The sequence below is a fragment of the Etheostoma cragini genome, chromosome 4, assembly GCF_013103735.1.
Source record: "Etheostoma cragini isolate CJK2018 chromosome 4, CSU_Ecrag_1.0, whole genome shotgun sequence".
Taxonomy (NCBI): Eukaryota; Metazoa; Chordata; class Actinopteri; order Perciformes; family Percidae; genus Etheostoma; species Etheostoma cragini.
In genome coordinates, this window is record NC_048410.1 from 27,192,502 (window position 1) to 27,214,036 (window position 21,535).

At 42.2% G+C, this 21,535-nt stretch overlaps 1 protein-coding gene across 1 annotated transcript in view; it reads left to right on the forward strand.

The window, feature by feature from the left end:
- Positions 1-21,535, forward strand: part of LOC117943450 (RNA-binding protein 12-like) — a 26,920-nt gene that overhangs the window by 4,597 nt on the left and 788 nt on the right. The window contains 15 exon segments of the mRNA XM_034869589.1: positions 1,250-3,965; positions 12,754-12,882; positions 13,027-13,206; positions 13,753-13,827; positions 13,960-14,031; positions 15,675-15,758; positions 15,984-16,073; positions 16,158-16,256; positions 16,388-16,474; positions 18,209-18,268; positions 18,768-18,901; positions 19,321-19,375; positions 19,510-19,564; positions 19,683-19,816; positions 19,902-20,138. Of these exon segments, the coding sequence (XP_034725480.1) occupies positions 1,278-3,965; positions 12,754-12,882; positions 13,027-13,206; positions 13,753-13,827; positions 13,960-14,031; positions 15,675-15,758; positions 15,984-16,073; positions 16,158-16,256; positions 16,388-16,474; positions 18,209-18,268; positions 18,768-18,901; positions 19,321-19,375; positions 19,510-19,564; positions 19,683-19,816; positions 19,902-20,138 (4,179 nt within the window). The 5' untranslated portion in view covers positions 1,250-1,277.

The window sequence follows — 21,535 nt, forward strand, 5'->3', positions numbered from 1 at the left end:
GTGTCTTTTGGTAAATTGACTGCATGCCCTTTTTGTTTTACTACCTGACGTGGCACATCTTTAGCTGAGCGGAGATCAGCTCCACGCATGCTTCTGGGATGTGATGCGGTCGGTGGAAAATCAAGTATTGACTTGAATGGCTGTTATTGCTCGCGGGGGGCTGCGGCGCCTACATAACGCAGCACAGACGCACCCGGTGGAAAATAGGTCTAGAGTCAGTTATTACCACGCATTAAGAACAAGTTCTGAAAACACCTAAACTTACTGTAAGTCCGCTCTGAGAAAAGAATTCCATCGACATAAACCGGAATTTTTCGTTTTGCTGACTTTTTACCAGATTTCAGTGTCCTGCAGAAATCATGTCTGTTGATACTATACACACATCTTAATTGAATTAGTAAATTGCATGCATGAAATTTACGAGGGTTTACTGTTGCACGAAATACTTCAGACTAAGCCAAAACTACAAGCAATATCCTTGTACTGCTTAACTGTATAGGTTACTTTAGCGAGCCAAATTGCACAGTTCTCAGTAATGTTCAAGAGCCGATACACAACAACTCAATAGAGATTTAGGGATTTCAGTAATCTTCATAGAACTGTTATTCTATGAAGTCATTATTAAGAATCAGAATAGGTTTATTGAGTAAGTACTTATACAAATGTTGCTATGTTGGCTGGTGCATACATTTCATCATTTGCTTCAAGTTCCAAAAGGGTTGATTTCACCTTTGGAAATGGGTTTTTGGAAACTTTTAATTTAGGTCTTTCTTGCACATATGCAGTGCATATGTATTTAATATCATATGTATTGTCTATTTATTCTTTGCCATGGATTTCTATTACAACACAAAAAAATGATGAACAGTGGTGCTATATCCATGCGTAAGATGGCTTCTGTTGGGTTATGAAAAAAAAGTCTGACATGCAGCATGATCTCAAGTTTTCTGATAAAAAACTTAGTAAAATGCAGATGCATAGAGACTGTTTCAGTTGTTTTGCTGTTTCCTACTATTTTACTACCCCCCAAACCCTTCTGAATACCACTGGTTTCCAAATGTTAAGACCCAAAAATGGGAATGCATAACTTTAAAATGGGTTATTCTGAAGAAAATGAAATGAAAGCAGTGTTGATTAGACCTTTATTAGCCTACGTAGTAATATCTGACATTCCCGAGGAAAACATCTGTAAACCATTGGTCTCCCTCTTTCTGCTCTTCATCTGACGGTAGTGTTGCTTTCTCCCCAGGTTGTAGGGCTGTTGTTTAGCAGTCAATATGGCGGTAGTCATCAGACTGCAGGGTTTGCCCATAGTGGCCGGAACCATGGACATCAGACACTTCTTCTCTGGGCTAACCATACCTGACGGGGGAGTGCACATCGTGGGGGGTGAGCATGGTGAAGCCTTCATTGTCTTTGCTACTGACGAGGACGCTCGGCTTGGGATGATGCGAACAGGCGGGTCCATTAAAAGCTCCAAAGTGTCCCTGTTGCTTAGCAGCAAGACAGAGATGCAGAACATGATTGAACTCAGCCGCCGCAGGTTTGAGGCTGGGGCGGGCGCTGTGGAGACGGCTGCACCTACAGCAGGAAATCCTAACCGACAAGCAGGCACCGCACCCATACCCTCAGTGCAGCCAGGGGCTGGGGGGAGAAGCAGTAGCCATGGAAACCAAGGCTTTGGTAACACCTCAGCGTCAGTGACGGCAGCAAGCTCATCTCAAGAGCCACCGAGCAACAAGGCAGTGGCCAGTGTTGTGTCCAGCTTCCCCAACAGCTACAGCTCCGCCCCCACAATCACCACAGCTCTGGCATCGCTCAATGCAGGGCCCCCACCCATCCCTCCACTTCCTAGCATGCCTTCCATGCCCACTCTGCCCAGTATTCCAGTTCCTCCTCCAGTGTCCTCCCTTCCCCCTGTACCTACTGTCTCTCCCCTTTCCCAAGGTCCTCCTGTGCCTCATATGTCCCATCTCGCCCACATGTCCTCTATGCCTCCCTTCAACCCCTCCCTACCTCCCCCAGGGGGAATGGGTTCCGGTCTCCCTCTTGGAACTCCCAACCCCATGCTATTCAACCCTCTCTCACCTCTGGCCTCGCTGGGCCTCCAAGCCCATATGAAGGCTGCTGCTGCAGCAGCCGCCGGGGTTGGTGTGGCGCATCCCGATGAGTTGTTTGTCCTTCTGCAGAACCTCCCGTTCTCCTGCTCAGAGATGGATGTCAGGGAGTTTTTCCGGGGTCTGGGGGTGGATGGGGTTCGCCTTCTGAGGGACGGACAGGGTCGGCCAACTGGCAGGGCTATGGTCAAGTTTTACTCCCCCCAGGAAAGCTTTGAAGCTGTAAAGCGGGGAGGTGGCATGATGGGCCAACGGTTCATTGACATCACCCCTGGCTCTGAGCGGCAGTGGGCCAGCCTCAATGACGGCATGATGGGCCATGCTCCTCACAATATCAGCAAATCAAATAATAGCAATGAGTCTCAGGAACAACATCACCGGCGTGGTAATGCTGGGGCAGGAGGCAGGGATCAACGAGCAAGGTCGCGATCTCCCCACCGGCAGGAGTTCTGTGTCTACCTGAAGGGCCTTCCCTACGAGGCAGACAAGAAACAGATAAAGGAGTTCTTTAATAATTTGGCCATCATGGAGGACAGCATCTACATCGCCTACGGGCCAAATGGGCGAGCCACAGGAGAGGGCTTTCTTGAATTCAAATCAGAACAGGACTACAAGACTGCTCTAGGTGCTCACATGCAGTACATGGGCACTCGCTTCATTCAAGTCCACCCAATAAGCCAGAAGGGAATGCTTGAAAAGATAGATGCCATTCGCAAACGTGAAGCAGTACAGGGTGATGGCAAGAACCAGGATGGCTTGAAGGTTCCCAGGAACTGTGCTCACATCACCAACATCCCATACAATGTCTCCAAGAAGGATGTCCGTGCCTTCCTGGAGGGTGTGGGACTTTATGAGGACACCTTAAAGGTTCTGACAGATACCCATGGCAACGGTTTAGGGCAAGCTATCTTCCAGCTGCGTACCGAGGAAGACGCCCGCAAAGCTGAAAGACTGCATCGCCAAAAACTCAATGGTCGGGATGCCTTTGTCCACCTGGTGACATTTGAGCAGATGAAGGAAATTGAAAGGAATCCTCCTCCCCAGAACAAGAGGGGCCAACGCAACCAGAACCAGCAGAACCAAAATCAGAACCAGCACCAGCAAGCCCAGCCCAGTTCCCAGCAACCACAGATCAACCCATTTGCAGGGATAAGTGGAGAGGAGTTTAACTTTCTCAGAAACACAATGGGGAACCTCAACAGTGCCCCCTTTGTTACTCAATTCTCAGCTCCAGGGAATGGGCTAGCAGGCCCCCCTCCTCTCCCTCCTCTGGCAGCAGGACTGGGGGACATTAATCTGGGCATTGCTCCTCCACTAGTGGCGGGTCTTCCTGGCGGCCCGATCATGGAGCCACTAAGTTTTCGACCCGGAGGTGCAGGAGGATCTCCGTTTAGCCAGGATGCGCTGAGAGGGTTGGTGCCTTTTGACAATCCTAACAGAAAAGGAAGTGGAGGAGGTCAGACCAGAGGGGGAGGGGCAAACAACAATCAAGGGCGTCCAGGGGGCGGGGCTGCTGGTGGACAGCAAGTGTTCCCTCCAGGAGCTGACGGTCTCTGTAACCAACAGGCCCCTGGAGGCTCTAACAATCCCAACAATCAACGCAGTGCTGCTGGCCCGACAATTGTAAAGCTTCAGAACATGCCGTTTACTGTAACTGTGGACGAGATCATGGACTTCTTCTATGGCTACCAGGTCCTGCAAGGCTCAGTCTGCCTGCAGTTCAGTGAAAAAGGCCTGCCAACCGGCGAGGCCATGGTGGCCTTTCAGAACCATGAGGAGGCCACTGCCGCTGTTATGGACCTTAATGACCGACCTATTGGAGCACGCAAGGTCAAGATAAGCCTTGGTTAAAGCCCCACCCAAAACAGACTGGATAAAAAACACAATACACCTACCTGATAAACCCTTCCAGGTAAAACTAAGCCAACGTAAACCCTGCCTGATTCTGGACACAAACCCAACTACTGACTGCTGACTGTCAGTCACACAAACAGTGACTTGGAATGCAGAATTTAATGGATTTTTGTTTGTTTGCTTGGGATGTAGATGTGTTAAAATTCTGAGTTTTATTTTGAATTGCTTTCTAATCTGTTGAGGTGTTGTCTAATTCCTGTGGCTGCATATGACATGTGGGCCTGATCATAACTGAAGCTCCTCTATGTGTATAGATATTAAAAGGTAAGCCTCGCCCCCCCCCCCCCCCCCCCCCCCCCCCCCCCCCCCCCCCCCCCCGCAGTCTGTCCAGCACGAAAACCGTTCTTTCCTACAGCTTCTCCACCAACTCTGGTGTCACAAACTGATCATGTTGATGTTGGCAGGATTTTTGTTCCATCTCACCCTGTTTCCAATGCCAGCTTTTTGTCAAATCATGTCCAGAGTTGACACACTGAACATAGTTTTGTTGTAATGGCAACATCATAATAATGAGTTTGACACACTATGTTGCTATATGCGCTTAAATATGGTGTGCTGCTGTGGTTATAATTGTACATGCTCTGTTTCTATGGTCATATCGTAATAAGCTCTGTTGCTGTTATAAAATGATGAAAAGCCACAGAATGTTGCTATGATAAAATGTTAATGCTCTCTTGCTACGGTAACATCTTCACATGCTCTGTTGCTATGGTAAAACATGCAGAAGATGAAAAGCTTTTCTACCACCGTGAAGTGTTGGATTTGTGTTGCTATGATAATGTCTTCACATTCTCTGTTGCTATGGTAAAATTATGATAAAAAGCTATGTTGCCGTGATCAAATGTCCATGCTCTCTTGCTATGGTGAAATGTCGACACAATTCTGAGTTGCGACACTGCTCTGTTGCTATGTAGAGAATGGGGGGTTGGACAGATTGTTTTTATTTTGTAAATAATTACTTTTGGCCATTGAATCTTTTTGCTCTGTCACATGTTTCTGATGTTGCTGTGTATGAACAATGCCGCCTCATGCCCCTCCCTTTCTGCAGCACATGCCCAATAGGTGTTTGGACTATGGAGCGCTGAGATGAAGTCTGTAGCGTTTTTAGTTGGGTAGCTTTTTGTTGTATGTACATTTTGATAATGTTTTGGATGTTTTCACCTTGAAGCTCGTTTTTTTGTTTCTATTGTCAGTGTGAACAAATGACCATACATGATGTGGAGTCTCTTTTGCTTTAGCTAATAAAAGGACGTTCCTGATGGTCACCTGCGATCAGCTCTGTCTGTCTTCTCTTCACTGTCTGATGATGGAAACGGATCTGGTGAATGGGTTCATTTTAGTTCAGGACTTCAATCTTCATGTGGTAAAAGTTGAATGGAAGCCAGGGTTGGTTTTGTTTGGAATACAGATGAACTTCTCGTTGACATCTTTAATGCAGTATAAGGTACTTAAAATGATCAATACTCAGCATGCTCTAGGTGGTTTATACAACAGCTGAGAGCTGCTGCCTCGCTACTGCGTAGTGATAGACCAATTAAACAGGCCGTTCAGTTATACAAGTCAGTTATTCTGAGGTTAGGATTTAATTATCAGGTTTATGTAAACAGTTTCTCATGATCTCAGAATATTGCTTTTAATGTCCTCAATGTTCTGTCCCAGTAGGACACATCAGTCTTTACTCTTTCTTGGCAACTAAACGAGAACAGAGCAAAAACACAACAGTTAACGTAATTTAAAGTTTTAAACCATCCCCTAAATAGGTTATTATGTAGTAGTTCACCACAAAACAATATAAATGTTATATTGTCCTCACTTTCCTAAGGTCTCGATCACAGAACACGTTTTCTATCAAATTATGTTTAAGAGAGCAAAACGCAACCAGAAAGCATCAGTTGAAAGTAGTAGAGATTATCTGCTATTTTTAGAAAGTGGTTAACTTTGTGTGTGTGTGTGTGTGTGTGTGAGTGAATACACCGTTTTAATAAAGTGAACTGAAACCCTGTTTAGAGAACCTTTTCTGGTAAAGGTGATTGTGTTGTGGACCTGGTGTGGAAAAAAAGGAAGCAATGCATTGGAATAAAAAAAAAATCCTGATGACAGATGTGGTTTCTGCAAGGGTGTGCGGGTGGGTGGGTGTGGGACAGACGTACTGACACTGACCAGAATTCACCTGCTGAGGTCACCCCCCCCCCCCCCCCCCCCCCCCCCCCCCCCTCCCTCCCGCTTCTGACTGATCAATAGACAATCAGAAGGCAGGACTTGCAGGTGAGTGACTGCTACCAAGATGCTCTAATTAACCAAATTATGACAAATTCTAGATAGATACTGATGCACTATTCACCTTAAATGAAGGAGGGGGGATAAATCTTGTTTACCATAGATGGTAGCATGTCCGTCATGGTGGTGCCCTGTAGATAGTCTTCAGATAATCAGTATTGGCCTGTAGATGGTAAATTGTGGCCTGTAGATTTTGACGTTGAGAGACTAGTCTTTAGATAACGGATGGCCTCCGTATCAATACTATAAAATAAGGTAAGGATAAAAAAGAGCACGTGACAGAAGTAAAAATAGGTTAAAAAGCAGTAAAGTGAAAGTAAGTTATAGCAAATAATACAAATAAGTTTAATTTGAAGGTTTCTTTCAGGGCACACAGGTCACTTTACAAAGCATAACAGTGTTCATACAGGTAAAAACAGTGAGACAAGGCAAAGACACCAGCACAGATAACCACTAAATAAGACAAGGTGGGCAGACGTGTAGGGGAAATTTAAAAAAAAAACAACACTTTGGGGCAAAAGGGAATCTGACAATGCGGGTGGGCATTTAAGTGAGTAGGCTAGTTTGAACAGTGGGTGAGATTTCAGTTGGAATTTGAATGTTGCTTTGGTGACTGTCCAATGTGTGGGCGCAGGATGTTCAAGGGCCTAGAGAAGTGCCGCTGAAAGCACTAGTGGTGGCCAAATGAAGCTTTGTGAACCAGTGTCTTTATTGTGTGAGCCCACTAGATGGCGCTTTTGGTTTCGAGAAAAAGACCTAAGGCGTTGAAATTAAAATGCAGTTTATGCTCAACACTTTGTTGAACGGAAAGCGTCATCCAGTGGGGTCAGAAAATAAAGACACTGGTTCACAAAGCTTCATTTGGCCATCACTACCTCGCAGCGATGGTGCTGAGGAATAAGGGGGTGGTGGTAAAACAGTATTCAGCAGTGTAAGTGATGGATGACAGTATTCTAGTGTAGTAGGAGAGTAGCTCAGTAGGTTGGGTTGGGAACCGGAAGGTTGCAGGTTCAAGTCCCCGTATGGACCAAAGTACAGAGTGTGGACTGGGAGCTGTAGAGATGCCACTTCACCTCCTGGGCACTGCCAGGTTACACTGGCCAGGCCAGTGTAAAATTTTAATATCCCAGTTTAAATCATTATTATAATTATAGTGCAATAGTCAGTGATTAGCCAGAAAATGGCAATAAAGTGCCAGTCGAGTTGTATTAATGGGATTTGTAGATGGTATTGAGCTTCATTTTTTTACATTCTTGTTGGTTTGACTGTTTATTTCCAAGCAAAATGTAAACCGATCAAATAAAGTCATCTTTACACTATAGCTTTAGTGCAGGTCCTGGGACAATAAACTCAATTCCAATTGCAAACTGCTGTTGTTGGATGAATTTAATTATCTGACAAAGTGATATGGTATTCTATAATTTATATTAATATTAAATGATGAATAGAGAATTGAATCATTACAGAACAGTTAAAGCCTCCATATTTTTTATAATTCCCCTTAAATCTGCCTGACAGAATCACATACAGTATGTTGTGTAAAGCTTGTTCCAACTCTAAATTGAAGCTGGTATGAGCTTCATGGAGAGGATAAGGATGATATGATGTCGAAGACATATGAGGCATGAGCTCAGTTTGTGTGGATGAGATTTACAGTGTTTAACAGAACACTAAGGATGTGTACATGATGACCTTTTCTTTCTCAGGACTGTATTTGTCTGTGTTTTGGTCTTTCCTGTTCTGTTTCTCATCTGCCAGATGACGCTCTGCTGCCCTTTGAGTCCATGGTGGCTCCACAGCAAAGGGGGAATAAAAGGAAAGTGTATTGCTCTCTGTGAAGAGGTTTATTCATGCTGTGTTGGGTTTTTTCTGCCCCTCCTCTGCTTACTGCTCTCAATTAGACTTCTGAGGCTTTTCTGGTTTCTCTCTGATCATCTCGGTACAGCTCATTATCAGACTGACTGCTTTATTGCTATGGGAACGGTACTTCCGGCTTGAGTGTCTACCCTTCAACATAAAAGCACAATGTGCCTTAGCCTGGAAGTGAGAGTGAATGTTCTGTGCTGACATTAAACCGTAGTTTGAACCCAAATATTGACTAAAGGTCCACTTACTAGCATTACTACTATTGTTACCAGGAGATTTCCACCGTACGTCACACTCTTACTCAGCGGATGTGGTCAATTGTCATCATAACCATATACTGTCCATCAACACTTGCTACCTTGAGCAAACGCCATTTGCTGATAAATACCTTGAGATTTGATTGAAAGCTCTATAAAAGTGACATAATGTGGTATTATGACAGAGTAGGGATTCCTGGTTTGGGTTCACCTACTTCCATGGTGCATGGAGAAGAAACATTAACAATAAAGTTGGTGTTTGCCAATACAAGTGTTGCTGGAGTTTTGACCTCTTTGTGTTGGCTAGGTGGCAACTTGCAACTTTATTTAAAAGATATTTCATTATACTGCGATTAAAGGTTGGTAAACTGCAGAATGTCTTAAAATTGTCTTCTTTTAACGCGGTCAAAACGAGCATTTGCTACAAGGTGATTAAAGATTTGTTGGCTCGCCGCTTTTACTCTGAAGGATTCGAGTCGGAAGTTTCTCATGTTGTTGATGGAATGAGCTAGAAACCACTGAACCCAGAGGGCGTGACTGATAGTCGTCTTGTCAAACCAGGACGTGGTTGTGGAGCTCCCTGTCCAATCAGAGCGCGACAAATCTTGGTGCCGCTCCCAGTTAGCTTAGCTGAACGGACACAAACTGCTGTTTTCCTCATTCGTTACAGTTAACTTAAAATACAAGCTCCAGCTTTGGTTAATCTTTGAAAAAGGTCCACAAGATTGCTCAGGTCACGGTAAGTGCTCATTAGGGGGTGTTTTCTCTGACTGAAAAGGTGTCGTTATCCTTCCCTGACTATGTGAGTAACGGTAGTTTTTCCTCCGTCCTGGTGTTTATTACTGGTCTGAAGACGATAAAATATGAATATAGCGGCTCTGCTAAGATGATTTACAAAGTTATATTGACACAGGGCCGTGTGTGGGTGTCTGTTTGGGTGTGGGTGGGTGGTTGTGTCGGTGTGGGTGGGTGGTTGTGTGTCAATAATATCTCTCATACACACACACACACACTATGTTTGCGGGTGTTACTGTACTAGCTTAACTGGATTTACAGCCTCAGTCAAAAGAAATCTAATTAGGTCTCATGCTAGTGTGGCCTTCAGGTGCTGCTTACTTTGTTTTAAATGTAATGGAGCAAAAAGTAAAATGTTCAGTCTGAAATGTAGTGGAGTAAAGTATAAAGCAGTACACACACACCTAAAATTAACAAGTAACAAAGTACAGGCTTGGAAATGTACTTAAAGTATCAAAGTAAAAGTAGCCTTGTGAATGACAAAGCTACCTGGACCAGACAGATGTTACCAGAGAGCACGCTGAGAAAGTACAGTGGACATGGAACAAAGGCTCTTTATTTTGTATTATTTATATGTCATTGCCTACATTTTAAATGGCTGTCTGCCAATAGGCCTAAAACATATAACTTATTGATTGTGACAGAGACTGGGACTCCAGGTTAATAAGATTCTGGCCGAGTAGCAAGATATGAATTCAAGTGTGATTTGTGTGAGAAGTCTGTATCATACCATCAAATTAGATTACATTTGGTATTGATGCAAAAAATAACGGGTACTAGATGGACTGGATTAGGACTGTATTTGAAGCTGATTCTGGTTTTTAACTACGGCCCAGGGGTGTCTCTTTAAACACAGCTGGAGACTCTCTGTTGATGCTTTATTACAATCAACAGTATAAACATGGGCGTGGGTAGCTGTGTGTGTGTGTGTGTGTGTGGGGGGTTCTGCAAAGAAATAACATTGTAATGGCTACCATACATAATGCATAGGAGTCATACATGTTAGTAAATAATAACAATAAACCCACTATGAATTACGTTATCTTTTTTTTTTATAATTTTTTTTACTGAAGGAATTGCACAATACAGGTTGGATATGTCAAACAAAACATTTCCCTTCAGTTTTTTTTTTTTTTTTTTTTTTTAAATAAACCGGAACAAAATTACCCTCACCCACCCTTCCCAAACCACCCTTGGCAGTTAATGCGTTCACACCACCACCAAAAACATAAATAAAAAAATAAAAATAACAATAGTAAAAGAATGTAATTAATTTAAATGATGATAATGTAAATTGAAGTGATGTAAAGGCAACAATGTTGCGATTGGACCCGAGTTAAATTTAAGCTCTCATTTGAAATACCAAATATTGCAATCGACGGGCGAGGCTTATTTTGAATTTTTATGACTTCTGTTAAAGTTTGGAAAACAGATGACTAAAATTGATTTAGACGGGGGCACAACCAAAAGGTGTGTGTTAACATGCATCTATTACAACTCTTGTCCGTTCCCGGATATATATCCGCCGACCTAGCCCTACTGAAATGAGCCCTATGCACTACTTTAAAAATCATAAGCCCCAAGCGTGCACAGGATGGAGATGAGTTGATGAGTCCTTTGTAGTGCATCCTCCCAAAGTCTGTCCGACAACTCAACCAACAACTCCCCTTCCCACCTAATCTTAATTTTTGAAAGGTCATGGTTTTCCAGAGACAGTAATTGAGAATATAACCTTGATATCAGTCCTTTTTTCTTTTCTTTTTTGGATAGAGGAGGGTCATTCCTTTCCATGCTACCTCAGTGGGGAGGACTGGGAAAGAAGGGAGCAGTGCTTTAACACAGTGACGGATCCGGACGTATCTAAAAAAAGTTACTGCGTGAAAGATCATATTTCTAGCATATATTTATCATTATATATAAACTATCAAACCCTTCTTCACAGTGCAATTTTTAGAACAGGAGAGCTGCTTTCTGCTCCACCGCGTAAATGTTGAGTTAGAGAGGAAGCTGGAAATAAATGATTTTTATAGATAGGGCTTAGTGTGGAGGGAGAGGTGAATTTGTAATGATTTCGCAACTGGGCCCAGATTCTAAGAGCCGGCAGTACTGTGGGATTGGAAGTGAGCCTAGACCATTTAATGGGCAAGGAGGAGTACACCAAACCAGGGAGGGATGAAGAGTGGCAAGAGTGCGCCTCAAGTGTACACCAGTCAATGTCTGGCGGGTGGAGCCAAAAATAAAATTTTCTGAAAGTTAGCGGACCAATAGTAGTGGATAAATCTGGGGAGAGCTAGTCCCCCAACATCTCGTCCCCTCTGGAGTAAGCCAATTCCATTATCGTAATGCAGTGTAACTGCAGCATGTAAATAATACACCTAAAATACAAACGTGAGCGAGGACGTTAAACAGTCGCCATTATGAATCAACAGCCAGGTGTAACCTAGGTAACGGGTGAAGAACACACACAATAACATCACTAGCTACACTTTAACTTTGCCAGAACTAGAGACCAATAAAATAAAACCGACAACTTTTTTTAAAGTTATACGACTTGCAGTTCTCAAGGACACACGCGCACACACAATATCCGCTAGGTAGAGGGGCTTCAGGTAATCATGACGTATTTGTTGTCTTTGTTTAGCAGTAATATTGCAATAATAATCAATATTATTAAAACATTATACAGTATGTGACATGTAACTATCCTAAATGACAAATTTTAAGAGTTAACTTCATGTTTCTCCCATTGAGTGATGTTTTTTTGGGGTGTTATTTCACTTGTTTTCCATTTCAACATAATGACAGACTGATCTCATATCCTTTTTATTAGAGTTTATTCAGCACAACATCAAATAGACAGTCCAGCCGGAGTTTCTAACTGCTGTTGAAGAAGATCTCCTGGAGTGTCTGGTGGAGGACTGTCGGCCTCTTTTGCATGTGGAAAAGATAGAATTGTACAGTCATAGTGTTATCTCAATAGAGCTTGTGACCCACTATAAAGTAATGGCCATTTCATGTAAAAATACAACATAACTAGCAGAACTGTCTGTGAATCCAGATGGTCAGAGAAAGTCATACCTCATTTGTACCTTACTTTAAATCATTTACAACTTTATCTCTGTGGTGCAGCAATGATGTTACTGCAACATGAACTGTTGAAGTGCAGATGAAAAATCATTAAACTGTTTTCTGGATTTAATGTTGAGTAGTTGAAACTGCAGTGAGGGTCTGTAGCTGTTGTTCTTGGGTAATATTATTATTATTTATTGGTGGTGTTAAGTAGGGCTGGAACTAACAATTATTTTTATCATCAAGCTTGATTTTATTGATTTGTTGATTTTATTGTTTGGTCGATAAAATGGTGACACGCTGATCACAATTCCCTAAAGCCAAGTTGACATCTTCCCATTGCTTGTTTCGCCTTTTTAATATAATTGCAGATTAATGAGTTCGCAAAGTAGTTGCGGTTTAATTTCCTGATGCATTGAATTCTGATCTGAAGGTGTCTCCCCCCCCCCCCCCCACAGATGGCGGAATGTGTCACTAAAGTGGAGCTGAGTGTCTCCTGCACCGACCTGTTGGACAAAGATGCTGGATCAAAGTCTGATCCATTGTGTGTGCTGCTGCAGAGCACAGGAGCAGACAGCTGGACCGAGGTAACATTACACTACATTTGTTAATGTATGCTGAATGCGCACAATTCACTAAGGCAAATTCCACATAGGTTCAACTTATTGTATCAATAAACCCCATTCTGATTTTTAATTTTAATTTTTTTTGATTATCTGTGTCCGTGTCAGCTGGGTCGTACTGAGAAATTGAAAAATACCTCCAGTCCATCCTTCAGTCAGCGCCTCAGAGTGGATTATCACTTTGAGACGGTGCAGAATCTGAAGCTGGGGGTCTACGATATCGACAACTCCAGCGCTGACCTCGCCGATGATGACTTCCTGGGAGGGGTGGAGCTAACTCTGGGACAGGTACACACCAGACCAACTTAAACCAGACTCAGTAGAAACACACTTTTTTCCCATTGACTCTGGTTTAGTAGAAAAAGATGGTTAAACTTATTCCAGTGTGTCTCCTCCTGTACCTATGCTTTGTTTATAAATCTTCATAATACTGTACTGTTAGTCATATTGCTTTGGAGAAAATATAACAGCTATTTAATGGAAATCCTAAACCTGGCAAACATCTGATTGAGTCTACACTACACAACCTTTTCACACTTTCAGTTTTTTGTAGAAAAACAAGAGTTGGTTAACTATTATCAATAATAAAAATATTTCCAATACATTTTCTGTCACTCAATAAATTGATTTTTATCTATAGTGCATAGTATTTGTCGCCCCCATGAGGAATTCTAAGTAATGGCAACTAAAGTGTTGCTGCAGCCACATGACACAAGCCTTACTGTGATATCACAACACTTCTACACACATTTCTAGAGTGGTTTTATCCAAAGTATAATATAGCTGCTGTCACTACAATACTAATACAAAGACTAATCTATGTGTGTATTTCAGATTGTTTCCAGTAAAACTTTGACCAGACCTCTGCAGCTGAAGAAAGGCAAACCTGCAGGCAAAGGAAGCATCACTGTATGTACTGTGTTAGTGTGTTAAAATCATCACTTTTTAATACTAATAATATTTTAGTTTAAACTATCACTATGGAGCAAGATTACATATTTATATTACATTGTCTTCATGGAGAATCTTGTGTGTGTGTAGATCACAGCAGAGGAGATAAAGGACAACAGAGCCATTGAGTTGGAGTTTGTTGCCCAAAACTTGGACAAGAAGGTAACTTTTGTCTTCTTCCAACTGACTTTTCCACTTTTCTTCCTTCCTATCTCACTCTTCATCTTTCTTGTCTTCCTGTTCACCACCTCCGCCTCTTAAGACTGTGTTCCAACAGCTCTTTAGCTCTCTAAATCCATTACTAAAGCACCTTCACACCTGCACTGTAAACATGGAACTATCTAAACCGTACCGGGCGGAGCTGTCTGCGACAACGCAAATGTCCAAATCAGCTGGATTGGACATCAAACGGCGTTTACTTTTTACTGTGTCATATTTTTTAGTATGCTTTGACAACTGTATACTTCCATCCCTGTGTGGATGTGATATGAGTTCTATCTTTGTCGGTCTGGCTCAGGTTAAACTCTTAAACAATAAACGCCACAGAACTTTCTTTCATCCAGTTTGGCAGTCAATTATAACGGGAAAAGAACATAAATACACTACCTAAACTTTAGTGCTTTATTACGTGGTATTGGATCGGTGCATAAACTCCATTACCTCCGATACCACTACCAGCGTTTTAGGCAGTATTGGAGGCAATACCGATACCCGTATCAGGACATCACTAGTTTAGGCAAGAGTGCAGGACAAAAACACACAAAAATTGCCATCCACATGATCTCATAAGACATACATAAAATAATTTTTTACTTTATCACATTACATCTGACCACCTCATGTTTCATGTTCTAAGAAGCCAATTCTCGACCTTTAAACATGACCGAGCCTCTGACTTTCACAAGCATGTTTAAGGCTTAAGCATGGAACTACAAAAAACCTCAGACAAAACATTTCATTAAAAATTGTGTCTTACAAATACTGTATATGTCAAAATCAAACAAACTCAGATTTATATGTATAATTTTTAAATCCCGCATGGAAATGTACATAGACAAATTGTTGCATCGATAATCGATTTAGAATCGAATGATTGGCCTCTGAATCGAATCGAGGGGGGCCAAGAGATTCACACCCCTAGGAGACATCAACCAAAATGTCTAATTAGCAAAGACAACGAGATTGAGGGTTTTCTGTCGGTAAGGGCCGACGCAAAAATCATCAGATAAATTCAAGGAGCGAAAAGAGACCTAATTTATGACCAGATTACAAATTGACTCCAACCGTGTTGCACTCTACTCAGCGCCACGGGCAACTCCGGACAATGTTTGGACCTGATTCCTCAGGCATTGTCCACAGTTAATTAAATATGGCTTAGGTTTGTGTGAAGGCCTTTGTTTGTTCCCAGTTATTCACTCAGATTAATTCGATCAGGTTGTACCATAACACTTAAGCGACGTTTTAACTAGTAAAGACTTCTCAACATGAAGGTCATGAGCTGTTGCATAACATAACAAAAAGAACAGTTCTGGTGGAGACAAATGTTTTATTAAACTTACTTGACATTTCCTTTGAAATGTAAATGTCTGCACATATAGTTAAACAAAAACAGGCGTCCATTTACAGATTTCTGTCATTTGAAATCATGTTTTTCTAATCCCTTAACCCCTTTACAGAAACCAGGTTTCTCGTTGTTTACATTATTTTCAGTAAGTCTTACTGGAGCGACGAGGCTGTTAAGTGGGTACCGAAGTACAGTAAACGAACTGAATGACATGGCATTACATCGTCTTTTCCGTGTTCAGGATACGTTTGGGAAGTCTGATCCGTTCCTGGAGTTCTTTAAACAAGGAAATGATGGAAAGTGGCAGCTGGTCTACAGAACAGAGGTACAAAGAGACACACACACACACAAACACACTTCCAGTGAGTGTAATGTCATCAAATAATTGGAATTTAAAATCCTGTTGTCAGAAAAATGTCACACAAAAATTGGAGAGCAGACACAGAGGATGATGTCATTGTGATAAGGATGATGGTGAAGTTTTTGAAGAGTTTGTCTATGTCTGTGTGTATGTGTCTGTATGTGTGTGTCTGTACATATGTATGTGTAGGTGGTGAAGAACAATCTGAATCCCTCCTGGAAGAAGTTCTCCGTTCCTCTACAGACGTTCTGCTCCAGCGACCTCGACAGACCCCTAAAGGTTCCACCAAACAGAAGCTTCCTCCACTCATACCAACCTATAAAATCTTCAACAGTCACATGCAATCTCCTCCTCTCTCTGCAGGTGGATTGCTCTGATCATGACAGTGATGGATCTCATGATCTGATTGGTTCTTTCACCACTAAAGTCTCCGAGCTGCAGAAAGCTGGACAAGGTTCACAGGTGAGCTCAAAAATCAATACAGCATAATATCGCAATATTTCCCCCCACCCCTATCACTGATCATCAAGCATTTGATGTCTTTCTATTGGCTGGTCAGATGTCATTGAGCCGTCTGATGTGTTGTCCTCCAGGTGGCGTTTGACTGCATCCACCCTGAGAAACAGAAGAAAAAGAAGAGCTACAAGAACTCTGGAGTTGTCTCTGTGAAGAGCTGCAAGGTAAAGACCACATCACCCACACTTCTCTGCTTTCTAAATCGTAATGCTGTCGAGTAGAACTTTTCAGTTTGAGAACAGATTCAAACGATTTGAATATGAATGATCTGATATTGCATCATAAAATCCCTATTGGCTGACATTACTGTCTGTAAGAGGATGTAGCAAGTTCCCTATTGAGCTTAAAAAGAAGAGAACAAACAACTTCTCTTATTTAAGGTGGTTTATTAAAGCTGGAATAATAATAATAATAGAAACTTGTATACAAGGATCTCTTTGGTTTGAGAGTCCAAAGTCAGCAGGTCGCTGGTACTCTGGTCACTGGTTTTCACTAAGGCGGGAGGCTGCCGTGGTTTAAACTTTGGCGCTTTCTGGTTGGTGCACAGACTGGTCCCAGTCTCTTGGTACTCGATCCATCCAATGGTAGAGGTTGACACCCTAAAATCGAGATTTCCCGCTCTCCCCCATCCCCCAGCTGTTGTTCACTCGTTTACAAGTTTATTTCAACTAGTCTAACTGCCTCCTCACCCTCAAATGTCAGTGCCTTAAGAGTGTATGTGTGTGTGTGTGTGTGTGTGTGTCATCAGTTTGTACCAACCAGTGCAGGGAGTAACGCAATTACAGTAATGTATTTCTTTTTGCTGTAAGGCAGTAATATAACTCATTACTAGTTAAATAATAATATTGTACTCGTTAAAATCTCAATAACGTGGGTTACAGCATATTTTAACGCAACATTTAGTTTTTTTTAAGAATTCACCAACACCGCAAAAGATGGATATTATTTTCAGGATAGCTGCCTAGAGAGAGCTGTCCCGTCTCTGTTCCCGTGGTCAGAACCAGAGACTGTACGGACAACGCGTCCAACGGGGAACGGTATGTCAACGTGGACAGCAGTGTGTCCCAGCTGGGAATTAATGTTTAGGCTTGCTACATGTAAATATCATTGCATTTTATCAGCTGTGGAAAGTAACTATACCATACCGTATTATAACTAATTACTCTCAAATGACAGTAACTAGTAATCTATATATATTACATTTTGGAAGCCCAACACTGGGACCAACCATGACATGATAGCTTGTTGGGAAGAAGGCGAAATTACACTCCAAAAATAGACAAATGTTTTGTGAGGGGTTGTAGGAGATCTGTTCTTTTTGTGGCCATGTTGATTTGTTTCTTTTCTGTGTTTATATTAGAAAAGGTAATAAACATATAATTTAAAAAAGGGGGGGAAACCTGACATGGGTTCCTGTGACCCCTCGCCTTAAGAAATCTGAATGACTGACGAGTCATACCCACATTGTGCTAATCCCATGCAGTTTGTCTGCAGTAATATACATACATACAATGTTTTTGCCTATTTTAAAGTGATGCATTTTAATATTTCTGCATGCTGAGGTCCTAATTGTATTCATTTGTGATGTTAGTTCCCAAAGTAGCCATTTCATTGTAGCGAGACCGGTTTTTCAAACTTAGTGTAAAAATAGAGATGTTGTTGTGGAACAATTCCAGGCTGTCTGCACTGGACAGGTTCCAGCGACATTTTGTTTCCATAGCAACTACTCAAGCTTCACTCTCGCTTTGGTGTGTAACTGTAAAATGGGCTCAAAGTATTTTTGTACTTCAAGCCTATTTTCTTCGGATTTAGTGTACGTGATTTTGTTGATTGTGTATTTTATAATAAACACATGAGTGCTTCTTTCATTCACTCTCTGTGTTTGTGTGTGTTTGTAGCTGCTGACTCAGTACAGCTTCCTGGACTATGTGATGGACGGCTGCCAGATCAACTTCACCGTATGTCTACACACATTTTTGTAGTCTCTTTATTATTCACATTCAAGTTCACACGCTTGAAATGAATGAATTCAATTCAATTCAATTTTATTTATAGTATCAATTCATAACAAGATCTATCTCAAGACACTATACAGATAGACCACACTCCAGAATTTACAAGGACCCAACAGTTCTAGTAGTCTCATCCAGAGCAAGCAACAGTGCGACAGTGGCGAGGAAAAACTTCCTTTTAGGCAGAAACCTCGGTCAGACCCAGGCTCTTGGTAGGCGGTGTCTGACGGGACGGTTGGGGTTGGAATGAAGTGCACATGATTGAAAAAAAAACACGTTTATAAAATAACTAAAGGATTACAAAAGTCATTGTTCTTGAGATAACGGGAGGATAAGTCTCGGAATCAGACTTACAGTTATTAATCATAATCTTTTAATTGATCTCCTTAATCTGTCAAATTAACATGTAATCCATGTCTTTTAATAATTTGGCTGAACACTGTAGGTGGGGATCGACTTCACCGGCTCTAATGGGGATCCTCGCTCGCCCAACTCTCTCCACTACATGAGTCAAGACGGTACTAACCAGTACCTGTCTGCTCTGTGGTCTGTGGGTAACGTGGTCCAGGACTACGACACGTCAGTACACACTCAACCTACACTTGAAATACTACACCGTCAAAAATATGCACATAAACCCTAAACTATGCAGACACACACCCACACCCTATAACCCTAAACCCCACGCCCAACATCTGAACCCTTCACCCTAAACTCTATACCAGTTCTCTAAAGTACCAAGCCCCCTCACTAGGAAAGGACTTGTAAAAAGTGTAAAATAAAGGCAAAGGGTCCATATCTACGTGTACCTGCGTACGTACTACATCGTTGATTCTAAGCAAAACCATAAATCAGAACCATCAGAACCATAAATCAGGCTTACGCTCTAAACTCCACACCCTGAACTCTACATTACTCCCTAAATCTCACAGATTGACCCAGAAGTTTTGAATTCTTATAAAGAGTACGCCTGTAACAGTGTGTGTTTCCTTTTTCAGTGATAAACTCTTCCCAGCGTTTGGTTTTGGAGCCAAACTGCCTCCAGACTACCAGGTCAGCTCTCTAACCAACCAATCACAACACAGCATTCTAAAATAATTTCTGTTTAATCATTTGTAAGCGGCCAATCAGATTAGAGTTTGTCGATTGTCACTGTTTATTGAACTGTACTGTCGTCGATCTTGCAGGCTGCACACCATGAGTTCGCCCTCAACTTCAACCCCACTAACCCCTACTGCCAAGGTACACACAAACACACACACACTAGTTTATGCATTTCAATTCCCTCCATTCAGCCTTAATTTCACAGGTGTGTGGGTAGGTGTATTAAGTTAATTTCCTGCCCTTTTGTGTCTCTCAGGTATTCAGGGGATTGTTGAGGCCTACAGGATGGTTTTGCCTCAGCTGAGACTCTCTGGACCCACAAACTTCTCTCCCATCATTAATCACGTTGCTTCCATCGCCTCCCAAGCTGCGCAGAGCAACAGCGCCTCTGTGAGAACACACACACACACACACAAACACACACAAACAAACTAACCTAAAACACACACTCAGCTTTGTCTGTATCTCTCTGCAGCAATACTTTGTCCTCCTCATCCTCACTGACGGTGAGATCACGGACTTCGATCAGACCCGCGACGCTATCGTCCGGGCGTCGCGGCTGCCACTGTCAATCATCATCGTGGGGGTGGGGCCGGCGGACTTTAAGGCCATGGAGCTTCTGGATGGAGACGACGGCAAGCTGAAGTCGACAGTGGGGGAGGCCGTTGTCAGAGACATTGTCCAGTTTGTCCCTTTGAGACAGTTTAAAGATGTAAGTGTGCGTGTGTGTATGTGTGTGTGTGTGTGTGTGTGTGTGCGTGCAGTGTGCTGTCCTTACACAGCTTGTGCACAATAAGTGAGAAAAGAAACAAAGGTTTATTCTTGTTCATCCACACCAAGAATTTAAATCAAGAGCCAAAGAATGAAAAGTACTAGAGCACGACCGCTAAAGGATTTTTAAGGTTGATTCTGATACAGATATTTGGTTATTTAAAAATCTGATATATCGGCCGATAAATGTTTTTAAAATTAGATTTAACTTGAGGTGTCTTAAACTACTCATATTCTGCTCATTTCAGATTCATAATTGTATTTAGATGCACCAGAATAGGTTTACAGGGTTTAATTTTTTTTTTAAACTGCACATTGGTGCAGCTCCTCTTTTCACCCTGTGTGTTGAGGTCTCTGTTTTACCTACAGAGTGAGGCATCTCTCTTCTGTTTCATCTTTGTTGGGAATAACATGCGCAGTAGCTAGGTAAGGACTACTAGCCATACAGAAGCAGAGTATGAGGACATGCCACGCTAGCGGCTAGGCGAGCATTGAAACGTGTGTTGCAAAGTGACGAACGTTTGTCTCTGAAGTAAAGCCTGGACTACAACAGAGCTGTCTGGAACAGTGTTTTCTGTTAGAGATGGTAAGTCCCTTTGGGGGGGACTTTGTAAACCTATACCATGCACAAAAAAGATATATAACACAATAACGGAAAAAGCATAATATGAGCACTCCAAAATATGAATGATAAGGACAATAGAAAGACTTGCTATACTGCAATATAGACATTTCATTTCTTTGATACACTTCTTTGTTCTCGCTACCGCTGCCCCCCCCCCCCCTTTCACTCTTTGGCTCGCTCGACCCCCGCCGCGTCTCTCAAGCACCTGTCCAAAACTCGGCTGTTTCAACCAGCTGACAGTCTGTAACTGACTTAACCACCTGACTTTGCTATGAGTTGATTGACTGATGCACCCGGTGGGGTTCCTTATGTTCTGAAACCAGCCGTTGCTTAAGTCGGGCTGAAGTTCACAAAGCTGCAACGATCTAAACCAGTTTCATCTCATCGCAAATCTTTGGTCTTAACTGGGCTTAAGACAGACTTGAGAAATTGTGAGTCCATCCTTTGAGGGCTCCAGTAAGGCTCTTACACCACATTGTGTGAATTGTGCAATGTGTCTCCATTTTGATCATAAATATATCAAATATAGAGTTTCAGTGGAACAAAAGTGTTATATTAAGGTTTTCTTTTTCATAGCTGAAGTTTAATTCATATAGGTTCATAGCATCAAACATTTTCACTTTTTAAAGGTGTAGACATGTACAGTTGTGTTCGAAATAATAGCAGTGCCTTTAGAAAAATGAGTAAATGTCAAAATTCTTCAAAGAAATTGT